General features: G+C 42.5%; 1 protein-coding gene across 3 annotated transcripts in view; it reads right to left on the reverse strand.

Annotated features, from left to right (window-relative positions):
• Positions 1-25,521, reverse strand: part of GRIP1 (glutamate receptor interacting protein 1) — a 511,398-nt gene that overhangs the window by 118,292 nt on the left and 367,585 nt on the right. For all 3 annotated transcript variants that reach the window (XM_024208047.3, XM_024208049.3, XM_029910842.1), the window contains 4 exons: positions 7,388-7,523; positions 6,251-6,396; positions 1,341-1,424; positions 225-300 (listed from right to left, as the gene is read on the reverse strand). In XM_024208047.3, the coding sequence (XP_024063815.2) occupies positions 225-300; positions 1,341-1,424; positions 6,251-6,396; positions 7,388-7,491 (410 nt within the window). In that variant the 5' untranslated portion in view covers positions 7,492-7,523. The remainder of the gene's footprint in view (positions 1-224; positions 301-1,340; positions 1,425-6,250; positions 6,397-7,387; positions 7,524-25,521) is intronic.

The raw sequence follows: 25,521 nt of genomic DNA on the forward strand, positions 1-25,521 counted from the left end.
CTGAAACAAGCAGCTTAGTCTCTTAATTAAAATTCATGCTATGTCATCATGCACCAACCTCCTATGGTTGCCTATTGTTATTACAATGAAATGCATAATTTTTTAATTTCAAAGGATTGGGTTTGAACGTGTCTATTGTACTTCACAGATGTCTGTCTTAACTTCTGTCCCAGACAACCTAACCTTTCTCTCTTTCTCTCGCTACAGAGGAAAATGAATTGTACCTGTCAGCAGGCCCTCCAGGTCTAACACATGTTATTACAACAGGACGAGATTTATTTCTGTCATCATGTGCTCCACCTAGAAAAGGGAATAAAACACCCTTGTACTCCCTTTTTCTTTTTTTTTAAATGAAAACTCATTTCCAAAATGCAATTCCAAAGGCTTGCAGCATGCACACTTACAGACTGGTTAGAAAAGCAAGAACCATTAAGCCACTAAAATACACCTACATGGCTGTACATGTGGAGTAATGCTATGCTAGTTTATAATAGAGGGGATTTCTACTCTACTGCTCCTTTAGAATAGGATTTGTTAAATGAGGATATTCATTTCTTAAAACCCCCCACAAATTCATTCCCCTTTTTTGTTCTCAGTATGCCCTCTTTACGCCTGTATGGACATTAGCACTAGGTATCCTGAATACTTTGCTGCACCAGGAAGGGAAAAATCTATTCTTAGAATAGCACAACGGTGACCACTGGGAGACCCTACACATTGAAAAAGACCCAGGACACTGCTTTCCCTGAGGTTAGGGTTCTGTTACAGGTTCCAGGGCCTGCAATGTACAGGACGACAGACTAGATGATCATGATGGTCCCTTCTGACCTTGAAGTCTATGAGCTAATAAACTCCCACAATTTACCATAGGAGTATCATTGTCTAAAAGCTGCATAAAGATTTTCTGTTCTCTAATTCAGCGTGAAGACTCTCATTCTACTATAGAGACTGGGGATGTCACTAAACTATAAATCAAATTTTAATAGCTAGCTTATACAAATAGTGTATAAGATATCTCCTTTAAGAGCCCTGATCCCATTGCAAATGGCAAACTTCCCATCTACTGCACTGGGACGAGGATTTGGCCTTGTGTGACCCAAAGTCAGGTATGTTCTTGGTATTCATTACTATTCATTACTATTGCTCCATAAATAAAAATTTATACCAGTTCATAAACACAGTTCATTAAGTACAGAAGAAATCATGCATTAATCACACAGGATTTACAAACTGTAGACAACAAATCTTGAAATATGATTGCACAGTATCATAAAAACTTATTGCTATTTTGCTTGTGCTCGTCTAGAAATTCAGACTATTCATGTTTAGGGATAACTTACCTCGTATTACAAACCCAAAAGTGTTCCCTTCTTTATGTAAAGTAACTTCCACCGTTCTAAATATGACACCCGATCCTTGTACAGCTGAAAGATTTAAAAGAAAAGCTTTGTCTGATTATACTCATAGCTCTACACTGCTTCCAAGCAAGCTCTTGAATTTCTGATCTTACACTTGGAAGAGTTCAACTACAAAAAATAGTTTTTAACAGCTGTAATTTAACTACAACCCATGTTCTTACTGAGAACATTGTGGATCAGATCAATTTACAATTTAGCTAGTATAAATTGGCATAGACCCACTGAGTTCAATGGAGAGCAATTCCAATTGACAGCCACTGAGGGATCGGGCTCTCTGTGTTTGAAGGTATGTCTACATTGCACACTCCTTTTGGCAGTGTGTAGAGTACATACACTACACACCCACCTAGCACAGGTATAAATAGCAGTGTAGATGGGGAGGTACTGCCTAGGCGAGCAGATAAGGACATGCCTGAACCCTGTAGGTATGTACCCTACTTGCTCAGGCAGTGCTTCCCAGCTGCTGCCACCCCCCAAAATCCCCCCGCTCACTGCTATTTTTTGCAGTGTAATGTCCTGCTGCCTTTCTGCTGCAGGAGTCCTTCCCTATTGCAGGAAAAGGGTACAGCAGTTCCTTGTGGCGGAGAAAGGCTCCAGCAGCAGGGAGCTGTCAGAGCCTTTCCCCGCTGCAATGAAAGACTCCAGCAGCAGGGAAAGCCTTTGGCAGGGCAGAGGCAGCGGAAAGGCTCTGGCAGTTCCCCACTGATGAAACTGTCCTCGCTTCCTCATCCCCGACAGAGCCTTTCATTGATGCGTGTAGCTACAAACCACAGCATGGACACAGCCTGCTTTTCACTACGGTGTGTTGTTATACATACCCTATGTGCCATGCCATGGGTGTGCAGTGAGGCACAAAGATGTCAAGTCAATTGCTCGAGGTCAGTTAAAGAGTCAGTTGCTCAACCCAGAATCCAGGAACCTTTACTCTTGTTGCTCAAAAGGTAGAGTCAAGATTTTTAGGCTACAAACCTCACCAACATTAAGCTTATTTTTTTGACAATGCAAAATCAGTTGTTTCCAGAGTCATGCTGACATCAGTTGAAAAGGCTGGTGCACAAACCAAGATGGTTGGGGACAATAAGCCATTGTATGAAAATCGAAGATGATGTTGTTAAGAAACAAAAAGCCATTTACATTTAATTGCTAATAGAAAAAACTTTGGAAGAAGTGGGGAATTCACTGTTTCCAAAAAACTCAAAAATCAACAGGAGAAACATTTGCAAGCTTCTAACAAGGTCTTACAAACAAGGGAGCACACAAGGAATTAAAAAATTACTTAATAGCATTGTTCCATGTTGGACTTGCAATTAGCAATGCTGCAGTGTAAATAGTTAAAAGGTCAGGATGCTGTTAATAAAGGCCATACTAAAGGTCTCTGTGGACAGAGGGGACAAAACGTTGGTGCATCCACGAAATACAGAGAGGGGTCCCTCACCTACATATTGGGTTCTGTGCAAAATGGAAGGTGTGGGCAAGAATAATGGGATTACTACACTCTGCAGCACTGCCCCATCACAAGGTTTCTGTGAGTAAATTAATGCTTACTCCATCATTACTACTCCACTGGCGGGTGCCCCCACAGTCTGAAACCACAACTACCCTATCTCCCCCAGCAGTGCAGTTTCAGCATACTGGGGGGATGACAAGGTCTGGAAAGCATAAGCTTATATACAGAAATCTTCCTACTATATTACAAGGCATAGTACATATAATAGTCAGTGGATGTCGACAGGGATAGCTAGGATGCTATTATTCAGTCTCGTTACCAGCTACACTTGCACAAAGGTCAGAAATTCTGAAAACTTAAATGAATGGTTATGGTTACCACTGTAATGTAGCATGATAGACACATATACCAACAGTACCTAAACTGTAGAAAGTAGATTTGGTTAGCTGCAAAAGAAAAAAAATGAGAGCAAAATAACCACATCCACTGTTTAATTTATTTAATTAATTGAAATATCCTAATTCTGAACATGAAGTTCAGTTATCCTCAACAACCACTAATCAACAATAAGCATTAAAGCACATTAAGGAAGTTGCCAAAAGTTCATAAAAACAAAGAATTTCATAAGGAGAGTTAATTGCCAGCAGCTAGAACACAATGGGGTTTATTAACCCTTGCCCCTTCAGGCACCATAATGCATCAGGAATGTAGAGAGATCAATGGGATGCTCTGCTTCCAGTACGCTGCAACCCTTTGTTTAGGCAGGAAAGTCCTAGCAAGCTGGTTCTGCAGGTCTTCCTTCCTTTTCTTGTCCAGTATCAGTGAGAATAGACCTTTCCCACTTCCAGTCCCTCCAGTTCCAGCCCCCACCTTTCCAGCTCACCATCACTCCAACTACCACTACCCACCTGATTCCTCCCAACTGCCACTAATTCTCTCTCTCTCTCTCACACTCACACACACAAACCTTAAAAAAACTGGGGATGGATGGGCTAAGGAAAGAGGGAAGGAAGATGTTAAGTAGGACTGTGTGTACTTCTTTTCATAACAACGCCCAAAATAAGGTAAAGTCAGCTAGCTTTGGGTGTCAACATGAACTTGAATCTTGGAGTCCATTTTGGACAGCTTGAGGTCCTCCATTCACCTACTCAACCACACAGCTCCGAGCACATCCCCCCGTCTGCTTAAAACAACCCTCCAGGTCTGATGTCTTCAGGGGGTATCATAGAATCATAGAATATCAGGGTTAGAAGGGACCTCAGGAGGTCATCTAGTCCAACCCTCTGCTCAAAGCAGGACCAATTCCCAACTAAATCATCCCAGCCAGGGTTTTGTCAAGCCTGACCTTAAAAACATCTAAGGAAGGAGATTCCACCACCTCCCTAGGTAACCCATTCCAGTGCTTCACCACCCTCCTAGTGAAAAAGTTTTTCCTAATATCCAACCTAAACCTCCCCCACTGCAACTTGAGACCATTACTCCTTGTTCTGTCGTCTGCTACCACTGAGAACAGTCTAGATCCATCCTCTTTGGAACCCCCTTTCAGGTAGTTGAAAGCAGCTATCAAATTCTCCCTCATTCTTCTCTTCTGCAGACTAAACAATCCTAGTTCCCTCAGCCTCTCCTCATAAGTCATGTGTTCCAGCCCCCTAATCATTTTTGTTGCCCTCCACTGGATTCTTTCCAATTTTTCCACATCCTTCTTGTAGTGTGGGGCCCAAAACTGGACACAGTACTCCAGATGAGATCTCACCAATGACGAATAGAGGGGAATGATCACATCCCTTGATCTGCTGGCAATACCCCTACTTATACAGCCCAAAATGCCGTTAGCCTTCTTGGCAACAAGGGCACACTGTTGACTCATATCCAGCTTCTCGTCCACTGTAACCCCTAGGTCCTTTTCTGCAGAACTGCTTCCTAGCCATTCGGTCTCTAGTCTGTAACAGTGAATGGGATTCTTCCATCCTAAGTGCAGGACTCTGCACTTGTCCTTGTTGAACCTCATCAGCAGGGCCGGCCCTTTCACTAGGCGACCCTAGGCGGTTGCCTAGGGCGGCAGGATGTGGGGGGCGGCATTTCGCCACCCTCTGCAGAATTTTGGCGACGAGGGGCTTCTTCCGCTCTGGGTTGTCGGCGGAAATTCGGCGGCGGGTCCTTCATTCACTCCAGGACCCGCCGCCGAAGTGCCCCGAAGGACCCGTGCCGCCGAGAACGCAGCTTCAGAGGAAGAGCTGCTGCTGATTACTGTGGAGGAGCGCTGCCGCTTAGGGCGGCAAAAACCCTGGCGCCGCTCCTGCTCATCAGGTTTCTTTTGGCCCAATCCTCTAATTTGTCTATGTCCCTCTGTATCCCTACCCTCCAGCGTATCTACCACTCCTCCCAGTTTAGTGTCATCTGCAAACTTGCTGAGAGTGCAGTCCACGCCATCCTTCAGATCATTAAGGTAGGTGATATGCTGGCCAGCTCTCTTCCCCACTCTTAGGCTCACCCTTTTCCTCATGAATAAACTGTTTAGGGAGGGACTGTCTGGTCCACATCATCCCTCTTACCTCTTCTGTAGTTTGCCTATTATACCAGTGCAACCTAACATACCTCTGAGCCTTAGACTGAGGTAGAGGTCAGTGAGGTGGCAGAGACACAAAGAACAGCAATGTTTGTATACTGAGAGGCAGGCAGGTCTCCTATCACCCAGAAAACCCTTATCACGAATCTGTTGAGGGTTTGGACTTGAAGAGGACAGGAGGAGGAAAGGAGTGAGTTGGCAGTCCCTGACGATGTTATGGCGTGGGCAGGTCACTCCTCAATCATGACCCCAGAAGTCACAAAGGTAAGGTATTCACCAGAGGGGGCTTTGTGGGGCTTTATGCATGGAAGGGGACTGCATCTTAAAAGGAGGAAGGCAGAGGTACTGGTAAAACTAATGGGCACTATTATCTTCTTGAGATATCTTATTGTTAAAACAAAAAGGTGGAGAGGAACTGAAGACAGAGGTACAGGGGCAACAGGAAAGAAAAGTGGAGGTTCGAGTTCCTGTTCTCTTCCCCCACCCTACTCCATAGTTCTCTTGCCTCTGAATATATCAAATGTATTTCCCAATATCCTTAGTTAATGGTCATCCCTAAAGTTATGGGGAAATAGTGAATAAGGAGTAGGTATAAACTGTTTACGTTGCCTGTATTTGGAAGCTGATTTTCAACGGGACTTGTGCTCCTCAGCCATTTAGGTGATTTTGAAAATCCCACACTACATAATCATTTGATTTGACCATTTCTGTACTCTGCAATAACTGTAGCGGAAACACACATTTTAAAAACCTCTTATTGAAAATGTCCGTTCTGTTATTGTGTGTAAGATGATTTCAGTTTATCTGTCCATTACTTACAGACTGGAGGGAGCTCATACTCCACTTCTAGAACAACCCTCTCGCCAACATTCTTGAGGAGGCTGATGATCTCGTCATGGCGAAATTTTGTCAGGTTGATTCCATTCACAGATTTGATGTAGTCTCCCACATCCAGCTGGTCACTTCTGCAACAGACACATGTTCTCTTCCATAAACTTGTATGTCATGTTGCCAAAGTAGCAGAGTTGCTTTCAATTACATTTTTAGTGTTGATAAAAATGAATCTTGCCACACAACTAAATTCAAACAAGCAAAACCCTTCTTGTGCTGATTTTCCAAATAGCAGAGTGACATTTCAAGAATTTAATCTAATATAATACATAAAATATATACAAAGAAGAGACGTATTAGAGTATTAAATTTTGATGTAGGAAATCAGGACTGCATAACCATGCCAATTACAGTACTCAGCTATACCTGGGATGATTTCTCTTCCTTCATGTGCTCTTTTAACCTCCCTCCCCTTCCCCCGCCCCCAACACCACCCACCACCTCTCTCTGTTTGGGCTACTGCCAGAAGTATTTTCTGGACAAGTTGTTGCCTCCACAGCCAACATCACAACTACAGCAGGTAAGCCAGAGCCCATTGGCACATGTTCTGCTCAGTTACTTGGAATGATTTGCCTTAATCTGGGTCTCTCCAGCTGCATCTCTCCCCAGTTACAGCTTGTTCTGCTTTCTCTGTAGAAGCAGGCAAGTGATATATATATATATATATATATTTTAAATCTTTAATAAACAGGTCATCAACAGTCATTTGAAACTATGATACCACCTTATCTGAACTTTTCAACTATATTTTTTCCTTGACATTATAATGTGTTTTTATAGGTTTTATTCAAGGACAACAATTCATTAAATTTAAACCATTTATAAGAAATTAAATTATTCTTGAAATGATGCATCATCAGTATTTCTGGCTTTTTATCAGAGCAGCCTTGAGGGACGCAACGGTTCAACTACTATTGAAATGTTTCTTATATCGCTTCTCTGCTCTGATGTGCTGCCTTACAGATGCTGGTAGTCACTTATTTATTAGTGACCTTTTTGATGCGGTATGTATTTTTTGAAGCAATCACATCTTATAATGTATTTTGTGGCTTCAGATGTGGTTACCTAGCAGCGATTCCTCCTTGACGAAGGTTAGATACTCTTGGTTTCCCATCCTTGTCAATTCCACCCGATACCGTAAGCCCTAGGGTGGTGCCTTCTTTTTTCATTAATTCAACTATTGTTGAGCCCTTGAATTCCTCTGTTGAAAGAAAATTATTGGCGTTATTAAAATTTAAATTGTATTACAGATGTTGCTTTTTTAAAAAACTATTTCATCTACCTCCCAAGGAAGTAATTTTGTATTTTAATAGCGGAAAATGTGTATATCTGCCTGCTTTTTATAATACAATTCACAGGCTTGGGCTACAAAGCTCTATGTATAGATAAATCTGATGTAGATATTCCATAACAGATTATTAAAAAATGCACCAATAGGCTAGTATACTCCAGACTGCCAAAAAATACAAAGTGTGGCAAGGCTTACATAAAAGGTAATTTTTCTGTATTCTATTTCACATTCTCAAATCGCTTTCTTTTCTTTGATTTCTCTTTCTAAAACCAAGGTTTAAATTATACACTTTTGTTGGATAACAAATTGCTGGGATAAAATAAATAGCGGGCAAATGATGTAACTGAATTTTGGATCCAGACTAATTTTGAGGCCATTACTATATGTCCAGAATAATCAGGCATAATAAGATTTCAGGAAGAAATAAAATGTATCAGGTCCAATCAGTTCTCTCTCTAAGATAAACAGAGTTCCACTTTAATCTACAGATGAAAGGTGTTAGTTAAATGCTATTTAATTGTTATTAATTTAAGATCCAGTTCTGTCAGCTTTATATTGAGTAACACCTTTCTCTACAAGTAGTCTGACTGATATTAATGGGACACTTGCAGACTAAAGTGCTACTCCTGTGAGTAAGGGTGGTAGAATCTGGCTCAGAAGTGTCCAATAATGCCACACAGCATGCGTTGTCTTCTAAAGCCTGATTTTGAAAGGTAGCCTCAACTATAATTATTTGGGCACAATTTTGCACCCACAATTGCCAATGCAAAATCAGAGGTTGAATGGGGTCCCATTTACAGGCAGGGCCTCGAGATACACAGACTTGTAAATGTGTGTTTTAAAAGTAGTGGCCTGTATCTACAATGAAGTGTATCATATTAGTCATTGAGACTCCTCAAAATGCACTGAAAAATCTATCCCTGTAAATCAATACTTCTAGCATTAGGAAACACCATGGAACAAAATATTGCTGTGCTTTTTCCCCCCTTTATAAAAATCTGAAAGTGAATTTAGTGCCCATGAAAGTAAGTTAATGGTGGTACTAGCCTGAGCCAAGCACAGTGTTCATTTGTGTGGACAGTATGTAAGAATCTTTATAGAGCAGTGCCAATGCAATATCGTTGACCTGTAAACACCCCTGCTATTCCAGTCTTAAGAGAGAGGAGGAGACAGGCAATTGTGGCCAATTGTGGGGTGGTTTATAAGGATGTGCACAAATGTGGACAAGGAAAGGTCTTCCAGCCTTATTTTAAATTTGCAACTAATATGGGAACTGAAATTAGAAAAGAAAATTCTATTATTTGTCAAACTACAGAGTGGAATAAATGACATGAGTTCAGAAAATTCAGTGAATCATAGCCTAAGGCTGAACATACTTATAGGTCTATTTTCCATAATCAGCTATAATAGAGACCTCAGTGGGTTAGGTAGCTTAGTGGTTAGTACCCTGAGTGCCAACCCCCCCAGCAGGCACGTCTTGCAGTCCAGGCCCTCTTTTAATCAGAAGTGCAGTGAGGTGGGCAGCGGTAGGGGAGCCCTGGACCGCTCACTCCACCAAGCTGTGATCCAGGGCCCAAGGAGGGTCAACAGTGTCTGGTCCCCACAGATACCTTCTGAGTTACCCTCCGTAGGTCACTTCCTACTGTCTGCTGTTCTTCCCCAGCTTACAGTTCAATATGAGGTGAAAAGAAAAAGCTGCTGAGACAGAGAACAGGATGTTCCTCTCCTCTGAATTCTTGAGATAGCACAACTCTGAATCTGACATTGGATGCATCTGTTTGGAGAATAAAGGGCTTCGAGAAGTCTGGGGGGAATAGTAGTGGCTCCTGGGTCAACTGGTCTTGTAGTGTACTAAATGCCTTGACACAGCTTTTGGTCCAATGGACCCTTTTGGTGTGGTATCCTTCACCAGGTCTGTCAAAAGGGCAGCAATGGTCATGAAGTTTGGGATGTACTTCCTCTAGTACCCCACTAATCCCTCCAAATGCTGGACTTGCTTTTTTGTGGAAGGGATGGGGCAGCCCGTTAGGGCTTGGACTTTGTCCACAAGGGTTTGTAGCTGCCCTCCTCCCACCACGGTATACCCTGGGTAGGTGACTTCTTGGGTGGCCAGCCGACATTTGGTTGGGTTGACCATCAAACGTGCCTGCTTGAGAGCCGTAACACCGCACCAATGTGTTCCATGTGCTCGGCCCAGCTCTCATTGTAGATGACAATATTGTCAATGTAGATATCCACAGTACACGACCCATGCGGCCACAGTACTCTGTCCATCAGCCACTGGAAAAGTGACAGTGACCCCATGAAGTCTACAGGGCATGGTTTCAAACTGATATAGCCCCCATGGTGCAGAGAAGGTCTTTTTTTCTTTTCTTTATGGAGATATACCTATCTCATAGAACTGGAAGGGACCCTGAAAGGTCATCGAGTCCAGTCCCCTGCCTTCACTAGCAGGACCAAGTACCGATTTTGCCCCAGATCCCTAAGTGGCCCTCTTAAGGATTGAACTCACAATCCTGGGTTTAGCAGGCCAATGCTCAAACCACTGAGCTATCCCTTTAGACTTAGGTGTCAAGGGGATTTGCTAACATGAACAACGACAGCTCCCGTTCCTGACTGGATAGGAAGGTCTTGGGGTATCTGGTGGCATAGTCCAAGATTACCAATGTATTTGTGCCCTGCTGCAGACTTCTCTACAGGCCGATCACGTCTATTCCTGTTCTCTTGAAGGGTACTTCCACAATGGATAGTGGTACCAGGAGGGCTTTTGGGACCTATTTCTGGCCTGTCCACTGACATTATGGACATGAAGCACAATAGTCTCACACCTCTTCATGGATGCCTGGTCAGCAGAACCTCATGGTCACACTGTCAAGAGTCTTCTTCCTCCCCAAGTGACCTCCACATGGGGCTGTGTGGGCCAATGCAGCACCCTCTTCCAGAATTTCTTGTTTTTCCTGTCTTAGGATCCTTCATTGCCCAGTATGCCGTCTCCCCTATCAGTTAAAAATGGGGCCACTGTTTCAACTGCTGCGGGTCTAGTGCTTTACCACCTGCATGGGCAAGTTGCTCATAAACATTGCTCAGGGTCGGGTCATTTCTTCTTTCTTCCACAAAGTCCCCCTCATTGGACAGCAGGTCTAGGTTGGAAGGTGGCGGCGAATGCTTATGGCCCCAGTTGGGTTCAGGCAATGGGTCCTTTATCTGTGAAGATGGTCCTACTCGAGGGTGTTGGTCCTCCGAGCTCCTTCCTTCTTATGGCCCCCTCGGCTACCCCTGCCTTCCAGGGTCTTCCGGCTTCAGCTATGCCTTTTTTACAGGGGCAACTCACCACCCTTTGACCACTTCTTCAAAGAACTTCCAGTTGTGCCCAAGTATGACCAGGTAGGCCAGGCCTTTTGCCAATCCAGCCTGCATCATTTCAGTATGTTCTTGCATGGCCAGTTGTACTTCTCTTTGGATAGAATTGTACATCTCCATGGATACACTGGAGATAGATTATGTTCCCAGTTGTACCTCCCGTCCTCAGCAGCCTCTCCCAGACCAAAGTCTGACTACAGAATGAGTTTATCAGACCATATACTGCTACACCATTCATTTGTACTGGGACCAAGATCTTCCTAGGGCCCCTCTTCCAAGCCCTGTTATCGGCTGTCCAGGCCTGTCCATAATCACAGTCCATGAATAAGAAGCCCTTTCTGAAATATCCTTGCTGAACACATACAAAACAGCTCCCAGTGGGAGGAATTGGTCTCTCTGTTGATTCTCTCAAGGGGAGAAATCCCTTTGGATAAGGTCATTCAGCCAGGCCAACCACAGCCCTCTTGGTCAGTGGAGGGTGGACTTCCAGGCTCTTCTCTTGGCCTTTGTGCCTCCCTCCACTAGAGTTGGGTGTCCAAACCTCCCTAATTACCTTTGTCAGAGTTCGGGCATTGGTACTCTGCGGGGACTGGGGCTTCATAGGACTGACTTTTGGTGTTTCTGCCTCTAGCCCGAGGAACATCAGGTAAATCTCTGCCAATGACACTGCCTTGGCCAAAGTTTCTGACCAATGTCTTACCACCCACTTGCACAACCCCTCTGGAAGGATTTAAGTGAATTGTTCTACAATGAGCTTTTCTGTCACCTGGTCTCCTGTACACATCTCTGACTGGAGCCATCGCCAGCAGTGTTTCTTCAGAGTCTGGGCAACGGCCCGTGTCTGCGCACGGGAAAAAATTTCTCAAGGTGGAACTGCTGTCGGTAGGTTTCTAGTGAGATGCTGGAGGCATCTAGGATGGCTGCTTTGACATGAGAGTAGTCCTGAGCAGTTGTCGCATGAAGACTCTGATACACCTCTCGGGACAGTCTGGTTAAGTAGGGGGCCAACAGAGCATCCTAGGATTTTATAATTGTACTATGATAATTAATTATGATTTGATTTCATTCTGCCAGCCACCCTTTTTGAGTAGCAGAAAGGAATGACCCTCTGGGACTATGGGATTCTGTTTCCCATATGCATTACAAATTGGGCCCTTTTTAGTTCTTTGTTTTAAGGTTTAGTAAGTAAGAGACAGGATCCTGTAGTGTGTTTATGTTAAGTAGATTAGAGGAACATTGAAGGCCTGGGTCTCAATGTGAATTGTTTTGGTTATAAAACTTAGCAAGGTTTAATTTACAATGTCTTTTTGCTCGATATAAAATACTGCTGTTTGTATTCTCAAAGGTCTCTGTAAAAGACTGTGTGAATGAGGAATGCATGCATCAGGAAAAGAGAAGGTGTGAAGGCCATTGTTAACCAGATGGTCAAGAAAGGAGGAGTGAAGACACTTATTGAGACTTATTGACACCAGAGAACCATCAACGCACATCTATGATTGAGGAAGGGCAGATTGACGACCTTGAGGTGGAGGCTGGCACAACTAAAGTCAATTGATTAAATCAAATTCGGGACAGGATGACCCTCTCGGAGGTGTTTTGAAATGTTTACATCAAAAGATAATACCAATTAAGGAGTAACCAGTCATAAACTGACACAGCAAAATCCATAGACTTCAACAGAGAAAAAAGACTATAAGAACAGGGTGCTTTGCCATGGGACTTTGGGTTCGTCTTGCCACTAATCCAGGAGCATCAGATCGTGACTGACAGAGCCCGGCTCCTCTCTGCCACCAATCTGGCTGGCCACTAGATTGATCCAGACTCTGGACTGGTAACTATAAACATCGACTGGCGGGGCTGTGTGCATGGTGTATGTGTGTGACTGAAAAGCATATACTAACTGCTGTATTCTCAATAAATGCAGCATGTTGCCTTCTCCCCTATAGAAGATCTCATGTGCTTTGTTTAAGCATAACATTTTTGGTGGAGAATTGCGAAAGGGGGAAGAATTTGCGCTGTAATTATTGACAATACTGCTAAGAAGGTATACCATACACTTAAAGGTGATCGATCATTCAGGTGTGCACACCCCCGGTCATAGAGATACCGGGCAGTAAAGAGGGAACCAGGTGTGGTTAATATTGTATTCACTGTTGGTGCTCTCCTTGGTCCATGACAGCCATGCTCTCCAAAGTGACCAGGAATGCCTCATGGTCATCCGAGGGCCCCATTTTAGTTAGCTTCACCGGGATACCTGGGCTTTTATCAGAGTTCCTCCAACCAATGGTTAAACTCAAGGCTGCCTCGGGTGGTTGTAAGAGCATTGCCACCTGCTGGACTAGTTGCTGCTGTTCCTGCTGCTGTTGCTGGGCGGCGAGCTGCTGGAGCAGTTGGCTCTGCTGTTGCTGGTTTTCAAGAACCTATTTTAGCAGTTTCTCTATATCCATCCCTTTCTTTTTTTCCCACCTCCTTTCTGGTCTCCTATCAGGCCTGGGACACTATGATGCCCACACTCTCCACCAAATGTAATAGAGTCCTTGGTGGGTTTAGCAGGCCTAGTGATTAGTGCAATTACTGCAACCCCCCCAGCAGGCAAGTCTTGCAGTCCAGGCCCTCTTTTAATCAGAGGTGTGGCGAGGTGGGCAGTGGTAGGGGAACCCAAGTCCCCCCACTCCACTGGGCTCTGACCCAGGGCCTTAGGAGGGTCAGTATATCTGCCCTCGAAGGTGCCCTCCAAGTTGGTCACTTCCTACCATCTGCTGGTCTTCTCTAGCTTCCAGTCCAATATAAGGTGAAAAGAAAAAGAAAAAGCAACCAAACCACCAGCCCCAACTGGGCTCACCATACAGTTTTAGCCCCTGAGAGAGGCTTCTCCGGTGCTCTTGTCAGGAGCATATAGGGGAGGTCTGTCCTCCAACCCAGCCTCCCCCTTCTGATCTGGGTTGCTCCCTTTTCAACCCTTTCTCCAATTGAAGCATGCTCTATGGGGCTGGATGGGTGGGGCTAGCTGGGTACAGTACTTTCCTTTAATCCCTTCCAGTCCAGTGTGGGGTTTGTATACCCTATTACACCATCTAAAAGGTATTAAACAAACTGGTAATATATCATCAAAACAGATCTGTGATATGAACCAAAACAATTATTTTAAGGCCAAAAGTTAAGAAAGAAAATATCACAAAGTTTGTAAATGCTAATGTTTCATATTTTCAAATACGTTTTAGAATTTTTACCGAAGCCACCAATAATAAATAATAATAATAATGCAATAGCACCTGCAGGCCCCAGTAAGGGATTGGGGGCTATTACAGTAAACTTAGTACACACATACAATAAAAAGAAAGTCTCTGCCCCAAAGAGGTTACAGTACAGGGCACTGAGCATGCAAAGACTTACATATGTGTTTTACAAACTGTGGGTAGTGTCCATGAGCTTACAGTCTAAGTAAGGTGAATAAGTTAGCCTTGGGTAAGTAAGTTAACCTTACCAGGTAAGAGTCAGCATGCGTGTGGCTTTAACCAATATTTTTATATGTGCCATTCTACTATAGACAAAAAGTGTCCTTTATATTTCCTGATTTTTACTCAGCATAGTACTTGGGCAACAAATATATAATTGAGTATCTACTATAACAACTGAACTCTGAAAACTATGTTATTTAAAAACAACTCCTCCTCCTCTTGAGCTGAATGCTTCTCTCAGTTACACTGTTGCAATCCCATAATTGAATGAGCCTGCTTTTCATTAGGGTCTTAGTGGTGTTCTGAGGCAAAATCTGTCCTGCACACCACAGAACTGTAAGTAACCACCATCTTGGGACAAGAAAATTTCAATGATAACAGAAAAGGTGCTCAAATACAATGGTCACTGAGGTAGACTGAGTTGCACCCCAAGTGAAATCCAAGAGACACTATGACAAGATTATTATTTCTTCAAGAAGAATTGGATCACGATTACAGTAAAAGTTCCGTTCATGGCTCAAATTTTAAATCTGACCGTTGTGGGTATTTGTCCAATTAAAGAAAATAAGTAGATTTTAATCTTTTGATTTTCATCAAGTTGATGTAAATATTATGTGTTAATGAACAGAAAGCAACAAAAATTAATTGAATCATCAGAAATCATTCCCTTCTCAGAAAAAGAGAGAGATTTTCACAAAACTACAAATGGAGAGAACATTTACTCAAAAATATATTCAATTAATATATAAAAACGAATGTACTGCTTCCAAATATTTAGTGTGCATTTTTCATTCCTTTCAATGAAAGCTGGGTTTTCATTAGTTTCAAGAAAATACTAGAAAGTCTAGATTTTCAGGAAATACATTTACAGTTTAGTGAACTACTCTGTGCGGGGACTAAAAGCCCATGGAACTTAAAAAACTACTTGTTCCTGCTGCTTATTTTTGACCTTAAGACATGACTAATTAATAAGGGAAATCTATGAAGAATTTTGACAATGCAGTACCTGTGGGAATTTCCTCCACAAATCAGCAGAATTTCTGCAAGGGAGGCATTTTGATTTTACATTCTAAATGGGCCTCTTTTGTGTCTTAATAACAGATCACATAAGGATTTAGGGGGTTGTTCAAAAATATAGACTAGCTTCTTAAACTGGATAGACTTCATGGCTCCTAATGCTTTCAGTTCATTGTTGGCAGGCATGGTTTTCTGGCAGTCTCAGGAGAGAGAAATATAGAAAGGTTATGGATAGGATTTGAAAACTTCATTCCAGTATGGCGAATAGGGGTCTTTTCCTGGATGAGTACCATTAATTTCTGCAAAATCCAAGCTTTCATTTAAAAAATTTCAAATCCTTCTACTGTGAAGAAATCCTTGAAAATATGAATCAAACATAAACCAATACAGAGCAGTTTCCCTGAGTCTGCAGACAGACAGCTCCAGTGCCTCTACTGATGACCATAGCTTGTCAAGCTGCAGCAAAATGAAAACTGACAAGTCACGTTACAGTAAAAGAATGAGAGACGACTAAGGCCTATATCTACCCTAAAAATTCCTGCCAGTATAACTATATTGGAAAAAGCCTCCTAGTGTTGATGTAGCTTATATCAGCATATAACAAAAGTAATCAGTTAAGGTGGGATGGGCCATCCTGATTATCACTACAAAAGTTTTTTTTCTCCTGCTGATAACAGCCCATCTTAACTGATTACTCTCGTTATAGTTAGTATGGCAACACCCATTTTTTCATGTCCTCTGTGTATATATATCTTCCTACTGTATTTTCCACTGCATGCATCCGATTAAGTGGGTTTTAGCCCATGAAAGCTTATGCTCAAATAAATTTGTTAGTCTCTAAGGTGCCACAAGTACTCCTGTTCTTTTTGTGTTTAAACATGATTGTGAAACATGAGTGTAGCTCAACCCTTGTTAGTTTGTTTGGTTAAAAACCACACATACAGATTAGGGAACCATGTTTTAGTTTTGATATTGACCAAGGTTAAAACATAATTCCCTAATATATTCATAACATTTCTTTCCTGTCCACACAAAAGCCTCATCTACAGTGAGGTTTTTGTCAAATTCTCCCAATATTGTTCAAGCAGCAATGCAGCTTCACCAATGCTAGCAACAGTGGGAGTTCTAACCAACTGCTAATCTGTGAGGTTTTAAAATTACTGTCTTGTCTGGGCCCAGCCGTGACACAAGACCATTTCATACCAACTGGCATGGGATCCCATGAGTCAGACATCTACAGAATACTGTATACTAATGCGAGAAGTATGGGGAATAAGCAGAAAGAACTCGAAGAAGAATGCTAGTAAATAAACACAACTATGACATAGTTGGCATCACAGAGACTTGTGGGATAATACGCATGACTGGAATATTGGTACAGAAGGGTACAGCTTGCTCAGGAAGGGCAGGCAGGGAAAAAAGGGAGGAGGTGTTGCCTTATATATTAAAAATGTATACACTTGGACTGAGGTTGAGATGGAAATAGGAGACAGACTTGTTAAAAATCTCTGGGTAAGGATAAAAGGGGTAAAAATCAAGGGTGATGTCATAGTAGGCGTCTACTACACACCACTTAACCAGGAAGAAGAGGTAGAAGAGACTTTATAAACAACTAACAAAATCATCCAAAGCACAGGACTTGGTGGTGATGGGGGACTTCAACTACTCAGACATCTGTTGGGAAAATAACACAGCAGGGCACAGATTATCCAACAAATTCTTGGAATGTATTGGAGACAATTTTTTATTTCAGAAGGTGAAGAAAGCTACTAGGGGAGAGGCTGTTCTAGATTAGATTTTGACAAATAGGGAGGAACTGGTTGAGAATTTGAAAGTGGAAGGCAGCGTGGATGAAAGTGATCATGAAATGGTAGAGTTCGTGATTCTAAGGAATGGTAGGAGGAAGAACAGCACAATAAAGACAATGAATTTCAAGAATGCAGACTTTAGCAAACTCCATGAGTTGGTAGGTAAAATCCCATGGGAAGCAAGTCTTAGGGGAAAAACAGTTGAAGACAGTTGGCAGTTTTTCAAGAGACATTAAGGGCATAAGAGCTAACTATCCCACTGCGTAGGAAAGATAGGAAATCTGGCAAGAGACCACTCTGGCCTAACCAGGCAATCTTCAATGATCAAAGAATCAAACAAGAGTCCAACAAAAAGTGGAAACTAGGTCAAATTACAAAGGATGAATATAAACAACACAAGTATGTAGGGACAAAATTAGAAAGGCCAAGGCACAAAATGAGGGAAGATTGAAAAAAATTCGTTTTGTTTAGTCTGGAAAAGAGAAGACTGAGCACGAACATGATAACGGTTTTCAAGTACACAAAAGGTTGTTACAAGGAGGAGGGAGAAGAATTGTTCTTCTTAACTTCTGAAGATAGGATAAGAAGCAATGGGCATGGGAGGTTTAGGTTGGACATTAGGAAAAACTTCCTAACTGTCAGGGTGGTTAAGCACTGGAATAAATTGTCTCGGGAGGTTGTGGAATCTCCATCACTGGAGATTTTTAAGAGCAGGTTAGACAAACACCTGTCAGGGATGGTCTAGATAATACTTAGTCCTGCCATGAGTGCACTGGACTGGACTAGATAACCTCTTGAGGTCCCTTCCAGTCTTATGATTGTATAATAGTTCACCAAAGAGTGGTATATGAAGTCATTACTGAAAGCCAGGTGCCCAATGGACATTATAATCATTGTGAAATGTATTTTTGGACAATATTTAATGCATTATATATCTATACTGAAAATTAGGCTCTTACAGTCTTGGACTTAAGGCAGGTCACCAGGTGGTGACATACCTCAGAGATGATCCTTTCAGGCAGGAGGTAACTGATACCTATCTCCCTGTCTGGCCACTTGTGTACTGTATGTCTCATACTGTGTGCCTATTTGCATATTGAGCTAGGTGTGAATCCAGAGACTGCGAAATTTACAAGAGAGGAAATCTACAGTAAGAAACAAGCAGCAAGGGGTTGTTCTGTTTATGAATAAAGACAGGATTGATATGGTATATCTTGGAGTGCAAAGAATCCTTTACCTAGAAGGCAAATTGACAATGTGCTTCTCATGAAAGAAGTATCGCAGCAAGTCTGGTGGTAAAACGCTGCAAGGATATTGGGTGCTCTATATGCTACAAGCCATGCGAGTACCCTGTTAATTAAATCTAGGCTTCAGAAGGCATATTATGAGGTGGCTCACAACACTGGTTACCCCCGGGAAGCATCACACCAGTCTGTACAGGGTTAAACAGTGCTAGAAATGCAAGCTGCCACTCTGCATAAATGCTCCCATCATTGCCACACTGATGATACAGCAATGTTGGGAGAATTTAACAAAAACACCAGCGTGGATAACACTACAGATAACACAAATGAGCATTCCCATGTTGATCAACCTCACAATTAAGGTGGAAGCAGAATCTGTATGAGAATAGTAGATTAGGCCTCCTGCCCTCCCCCAGGGAAAAAAACCCCTTTGTGTTTTTGTTTTTTTAAATGTAAGATTGTCCTCTCATATCCTGTGGAAAGCTCTGGCTGCTAGTTAGTGATGGCTGCACTGGGGTAGGATATGGATGTTAAGGATAACAAAACAAACTGTAGAGATACAAAGCAGAATTCCTCCTCTCTAAGTCTGTTCTCTCTCAGTGCAAGTTCTATTATATTTCCATCCCGCAATTGGTGGGTGAGATATGTCATCCCAAGAAGCAGAGTAAAATATTTGATCTAGGTGATTAGATTGAAGTTGCAATGTCTAGATCGCCATTGCCCCTTCTCAGAGCCATGTACATTTGGCACAGAACAAAAATAGGGCACGACATAAAATCAGGGATTTGATAAATAAGTGACCCCAAACAGCAGTCATGACAGGTACACTGATGTGCAGTGATCCCACTCCAGAGAATATACAGATGATGAATTCTTTGTATTAGAGGACAAAGATGTTGCTGCCTTGCTTTCGTGGAGAAAAATTGTGTCTGGAATCAATACCAAAAGAAGAGAGGGGTTGGTGCTCTGAATGGAAAAAAATTAGCTCTTAATTTTGGCCTTTGAGTTATGGTGCTCGCAATGACTTTGCACCAAAAAAACCTTCAAAATAAAATGTAAAACAGTATCTCAACCAACAAACAAACAACCCCCCCATATTCTGAAAATCTAAAAGTGTCCATGTGCCAAAGATCTAAAAGTATGTGTGTGTGGTGGAAGAGGAGGAGGGGCAGAGTACAGAGAGGTTAATTTGAGTTACCGCTACTGATGACTGTACCTGACTCCTTTAAGAGCTAGGGCTTTTGTGAATGCTTACTCAGGGACTACTACTTCTTCTTCTCCTTAGCTCATCGTCTGGGGTCGGGTTGTTGTGCAAGCATCTGCCATCTTCCTCTGTCAGAGGTGGCACTAAGATCCACCTGCTCACCATGTCCTTTGATGCAATCCATCCATTGCTTCCTCAGCTTTCATGGGGCCTCTTTCCTACCACCTTCTCCTGTCATGCTATTGGCACAAGGTCCTCTTCATTCATCCTCTGTACAGTAACTCCCCACTTAACTTAAGGGAGGGTGGAGGCTGAGTGCCGCGTCCTCACTCCTCCCCCCAGCCTCCTGAACGCTGCAAGACAGCTGATTGCCCCAGGCAGGAGGCGGGGGGAGCAAGGGGAAGGCGCTGATCCGCGGGGTCCACCAGTGGGCGGGAGGCACCGGGGGGGGGGGGGGGACATAGGGGAGCTGATGGGGGCTGCCAGCCTGTTTAATACCTGTATTAAATTGATTGTTTAAAATGTATATAATGCCTTTTGTCTGGCAAAAATTTTTTTCCCCTTGGAACTTAACCCCCGCTATTTACATTAATTCTTATGGGGAAATTGGATTCGCTTAACAGCATTTCGCTTAAAGTTGCATTTTTCAGGAACATAACTACAACGTTACGTGAGGATTTACTGTATGTGTCTGAACAGTGAGGTTGCACTTCCTGGATTTTGTCAGCCACATCACGAACTCTAACTTGCAGCGTAATGCTGTCATTTTGCAATCTTTCCCTTCGTGTAACTCTTTTTCTTGCATGAAGACATCTCATTTCAAACACCTGTAGGCACTGCACTTGCGGTCTTTTATTCGCCCATGCTTCTGCACCAGTACTGCATTACTGGATGAACCATTATTCTATATAATTGAGCTTTCAGTCTCAGTGGCATACACTTGTCATATGCAACACCTGAGATATTACTCCACACTCTTCCAGCACTCCCTACTCTAGGCTATATCTCACGTTCAAGCTCACCATCTTCTGTAACCCAGCTGCCCAGTACTTGGTTGGTCTGGTTTAGTCATGCTCCATTAATCTCTATATCCAGTTTCCCTGTGAAACCTCTACTGATCCACATAACCTCATGTGACACAGAAGCCCACTGATGCCAACTGACAACAGGTTCAGTACTCTGTTAGCAACTTCTAGCAGGCCTGACAAACTTACCACACGTAACACACCGCTTTCATGGTATTTATCCATAAATAGTGTCTTGTAAGATATCAAATGAAAGCTGGTGTCACACTGATCATTCATATTGTTGTGAAATGTATATACTGAGGATATCGTGCAGTTATGTGTATATCCTGAAAATATATCCTGAGAGTCAGTATCAAGATATGAGTAAGGCTAAGATTTAGTCATGGGTATTTTTAGTAAAAGTCATGGACAGGTCACGGGCAATAAACAAAAATTTATGGCCCATGACCTGTCCATGACTTTTACTATAAACACCCCTGACTAAATCTTAATTGCCCTGGGGTCCCGCTGCTCTGGGGGAGCCCCTGGAGTGCTCCCCAGGTCAAGCTCCACTGGCCACTGCTCAGGTGGTCCCCAGGGCCAGCCACAGCGGCTGCGGCTGCTCTGGCAGTCCCCGGGGCCAGCTGCTGGGACCGCAGAGCAGTGGCTGGTGTGGCTGTCCCTAGGGTTGCTCCAACAATGGCCAGTGCGGCTGGCTGGGGGGAGGCTCCAGGAGCGGTTGGTGTGGCTGACCCCGGGGCCAGTTGCTCGGGCAGCCCTGAGGTCAGCCACAGTGGCCGCTGCAGCTGTGGAATTTCACAGAGGTCATGGAAAGTCACGGAATCCATCACTTCCACAACCTCTGTGACAATCTTGGAGCCTTAGGTATGAGTCACCGGCAGAGACAGGTTTTCTCTCAGAACCAGGAGTGTTTGTCCATCTAGCTAATTGACATGTAAATTAAGCATTGTATTGTTTCACAATGGGCCTCACATTCGTGGTTTAAACTGAATGCTAATAAAGAACAGAGACATATGAAGTTAACATGAAATCAACGGGCACCAGAGAATATATGCTATGGGCTTTACTGACTCTGTGGACAAAAACAATGACTTTGGGGGAATATAAGGGGAAGGCAAAGGACACATCTTTGTCCATCACTGAGGGGGCAAAAAGAACAGCGTATTTTGCATCTATGAACAGTGGATACCAGCCAGGTAGGTGGTGAGGCTGAAAGGAAGCTTTAGGTAAAAAAATGCTTTAAATAAGGATGTCCAAGTGTAGTCTCTAAGGAGTGTATTATACCTTTTGTTTTACATGTGTAAGCAGAGTCTGAATGAGCTCTCCCCTGACATCTAGTGATGAGCTGGGGAAGAGGACTTCAGGAGCTAATCTTGTTTGCATAGGCACACCCACCCTGCCTAGGTGCTCAGCATGATGGGATTGCTTGCCCAAATGATCACTTTTGGCTGGTGTTGGATTCTCAGTCTCCTTGTTATTGGAGAAAGAGTAATAAAGGGTTGTTATCCTTGCTGTGTAAATCGAGGGCAGCAGAACTGTACCTGGCATACCCCGATGGAGGGACTCACCCTCAACAAAACGGCATTCGCTAGCTAGGGGACATGGGTTCCAAAGCCCAGTGAGTTGAGAGAGGGTGTGGACAGGCATTTGTACCTGGTGGTGTGGGCCCTGCTTAAGGCCTTTGAGCTCTGGATTCACACCTAGCTCAAAGGTCATTTGACCCTTTCTCTCACCACTGTGTAATAAAAGAGCTAATTTAGACTCAATTTCTGTCTCCTTTATCCTTTCTCAATATCTCTTAATCTTTATCTTTGACAATAAACTTACAATTATTTCACTATAAAGACATCTATGCACTGAGGTGTTATAAAGGACCTGATTCTGAGCTGTACCAATCAAGCGGTGTATACACTGTTCCCTTGGGAATAGCAAACCTGGTAATTATTGTAAATGTCCAGTGACAGGAGCTGGACACTACAGAAGGATGCTTCAGAGGAGCTCAGGGATGGGGTACACCAAGTTTTAACTTGCAAGGCAAAGTAGGTTTGCTTTGTTACCTAGACTGCAATTCTCATCTCTTCCTCAGACTCAGGCCCCACATTAGGCTCATATGTTGGCAACTCCACCAAAAAGTGGCTTGCCTCATTTAAGATTCTCAAAGTATTATTTCTACCCCTCCTTTATTTGTTCAGGCTTTCCTAGATGTCTCCCCTGGTTATCCTTTACAAATGGTACCACAATATCATCCCTCCTTCCCTTGTGAGTGGTTTATCAGCCTGAAGTGTAAATCATCTAAGCCTAGGGCATTGTCTTTGGCTTTTGTCACTGCCTGCTTGGCAGCTCACTTTACTTCTTTGTATTCATTTTCATTTATACTTGATTCATTTATTTTTCTTTACATGCCATTTTCTTGTTTCAGATCTTCATCTTCAGATGAAGACCTGCACTTCATCGATCCCCCATTACTCCTCTCTTTCCCGCCGTTTCCCCCCTTTGCATTGTCCACAAAACTCTTCTCTGTAACCCATATTCTTTTTGAAGTGGTTCCACTTCTCTTCACCTGACACCAAATCAGTTTCCAGATGCTTATCATTTACTGCTTGCACAAAGATCTCTGCTAATCTTCCCCTTAATTTCCCATACTTTAATCTTGTTTCTTTTGAGCTTAGTTCCCTCCTTGTATAACGCACCACAGCAATCTTTGACATAAGAGGCTTATGAAGCAGAGCTACTGTCTCACTAGGTATCACTTTGCAGTCCATAACTCGGCTCCACTGAGATTTCCTCACCATCATATCAATTTGGCTTTTGTTTCCACCACCGATGTACATGACCAAATGACTCACCCTCTTTTGGAACCATGCATTGTCTATCAGCCATTGATTGGCAATACAAATGTCTAGCAACACTTTTCCTTATTAGTGACTACTTTCTTATGTCTCTCCCTCTACTATTGTGGGTTTTTTTAAACTACTTCAGGGACTGCCAAGGTCCTTTCAATCTAAAAATAGCTCTGATGCTGAAACACTCAAATACAGCAACTCCTCTTCTCTCTACGCTTGCATGAAATGGCAGGCATCAAGGCTCATATGGCAATACATTCATGCAACTAGAAAGCAAGTAACATAAAAATATGGTTCATTTTTCCATTCCACTTGGTACTGGTCTAGAGAGAGTAACTGTGTCCGTAAGGTGGTCTGGATGGACATAACATTCATAGGTGTGAGAGGTGTCTCAAGGTGGGCACCTTCACAAATTAAGTCATCTAAAATCACTGGCTGCTTTTGAAAATTTTTGCCTACCCTTTTAACAACTAAAAGTTTTCTTTAGCTCAGGTGAGAGTGGCCTATGCTTTTGAAGTAGGGAGATGTGAGCTGTACAATACAGCAGCCCTGAAATTACAAATGGGACTTTCTTAAACAACTGTATATGTCTCAATTAGGTGCTAATGATGAGGGAGGGACGGAGCTCTTTGGTAGCATTAGTTTTTCTACATTTCTGTATGAATCAGATGCAAAGCTTAATGATCCCATTAAGCTCTGAGCGGGTATACTGCTATTAGGCAGTCGAGCCACCTAAAGTCATGCCTAGGTTGGAATGGCTTTATTGTAGAATTGTCTAAACTCTTGATAGTTGATTTGGCATTTTCAATGGTGAAGGTTCATCCCGATACTTTTGAACAGGGTCTACTTCAAATTTCTTCTACGTTTCCTTTATTAGGTAACCAGATAATATTGGAACATGGAGAAATGCTGCTCTTTAGATCTTTTGACTGTTGATATTACACTGATTACAGAAAACCTTCCTTGATAGTTTGGATTCTCTGCTTCCTATAATTTCCAAAATAGATCTGAAAGGATTAATAAATTTTAAGGCCAGAAAGAACTATCATAATAATATAATCTGACCTCCAACCTCCATAACACATGTCAAAGACATAATCTCTGCATTAAACCCATACCGTTTTTTAAGCGATAGCATACATTTTATAAAGATATCCAGTCCTGTTTTAAAGACTTCAAATAATGGACAATTCACCACATTCCTAGGTAACTTTTCCAATAGTTAATTACTTCACTGTTAAAAATTTGTGCCTTATTTCTAGCCTGAAATTGTGTAGCATCAGCTTCCAATCATTGGATCTCATTATGCTTTCTTCTGCTAAATTAAAGAGCCATCTACTGTCAAATATCTTTTCCCCGTGTAGTTACTTGTACACCATGATCAACTTTTTTTTTAGGTCAACTAAATAGACTGAGCTTCTTAAACCTCTCACAATAAGGCATATCTTCCATATCGCAAGACATTCTTGTAGCTCCTTTTCTGAACCGTCCATTTTTTTAACATCACTTTTTAAATGTGGACACCAGAATTGGACATAGTATTTCAGTAACTGTTTCAGTAGTGCTGTATACAGAGGTAATACCACCACTCTATTTCCACTTGATATCCCCCATGCTTATACATCTGAGGAACACATTTGCCCTCACAGGTACAGCCTCATACTGGAAGCTCATATTCAGTGTCACTGCATTCCAGGATACAATCCCCATTCTATAAGTGTGACTTATATTCTTTGTTCTTAGATGCCTGCTTCCCTTTGACTGTATTAAAATGTATGTTTTTCTGCTGATCCCACCCCTTACAAAATAATCCCGGTCAGTCTGTTTAAATGACTATCACTATTTATTACTCCACCAATTTTTGTCATCAGAAAATGTTACCAGTAATGATTTTATATTTTCTTTTATCTAATTGATAAACAGCATTGAATACCATTCTTCCAAAA

This window comes from Terrapene carolina, unplaced genomic scaffold, assembly GCF_002925995.2.
Source record: "Terrapene carolina triunguis isolate 2854851 unplaced genomic scaffold, T_m_triunguis-2.0 Scaffold68, whole genome shotgun sequence".
In the NCBI taxonomy this organism is placed as follows: domain Eukaryota; kingdom Metazoa; phylum Chordata; order Testudines; family Emydidae; genus Terrapene; species Terrapene triunguis.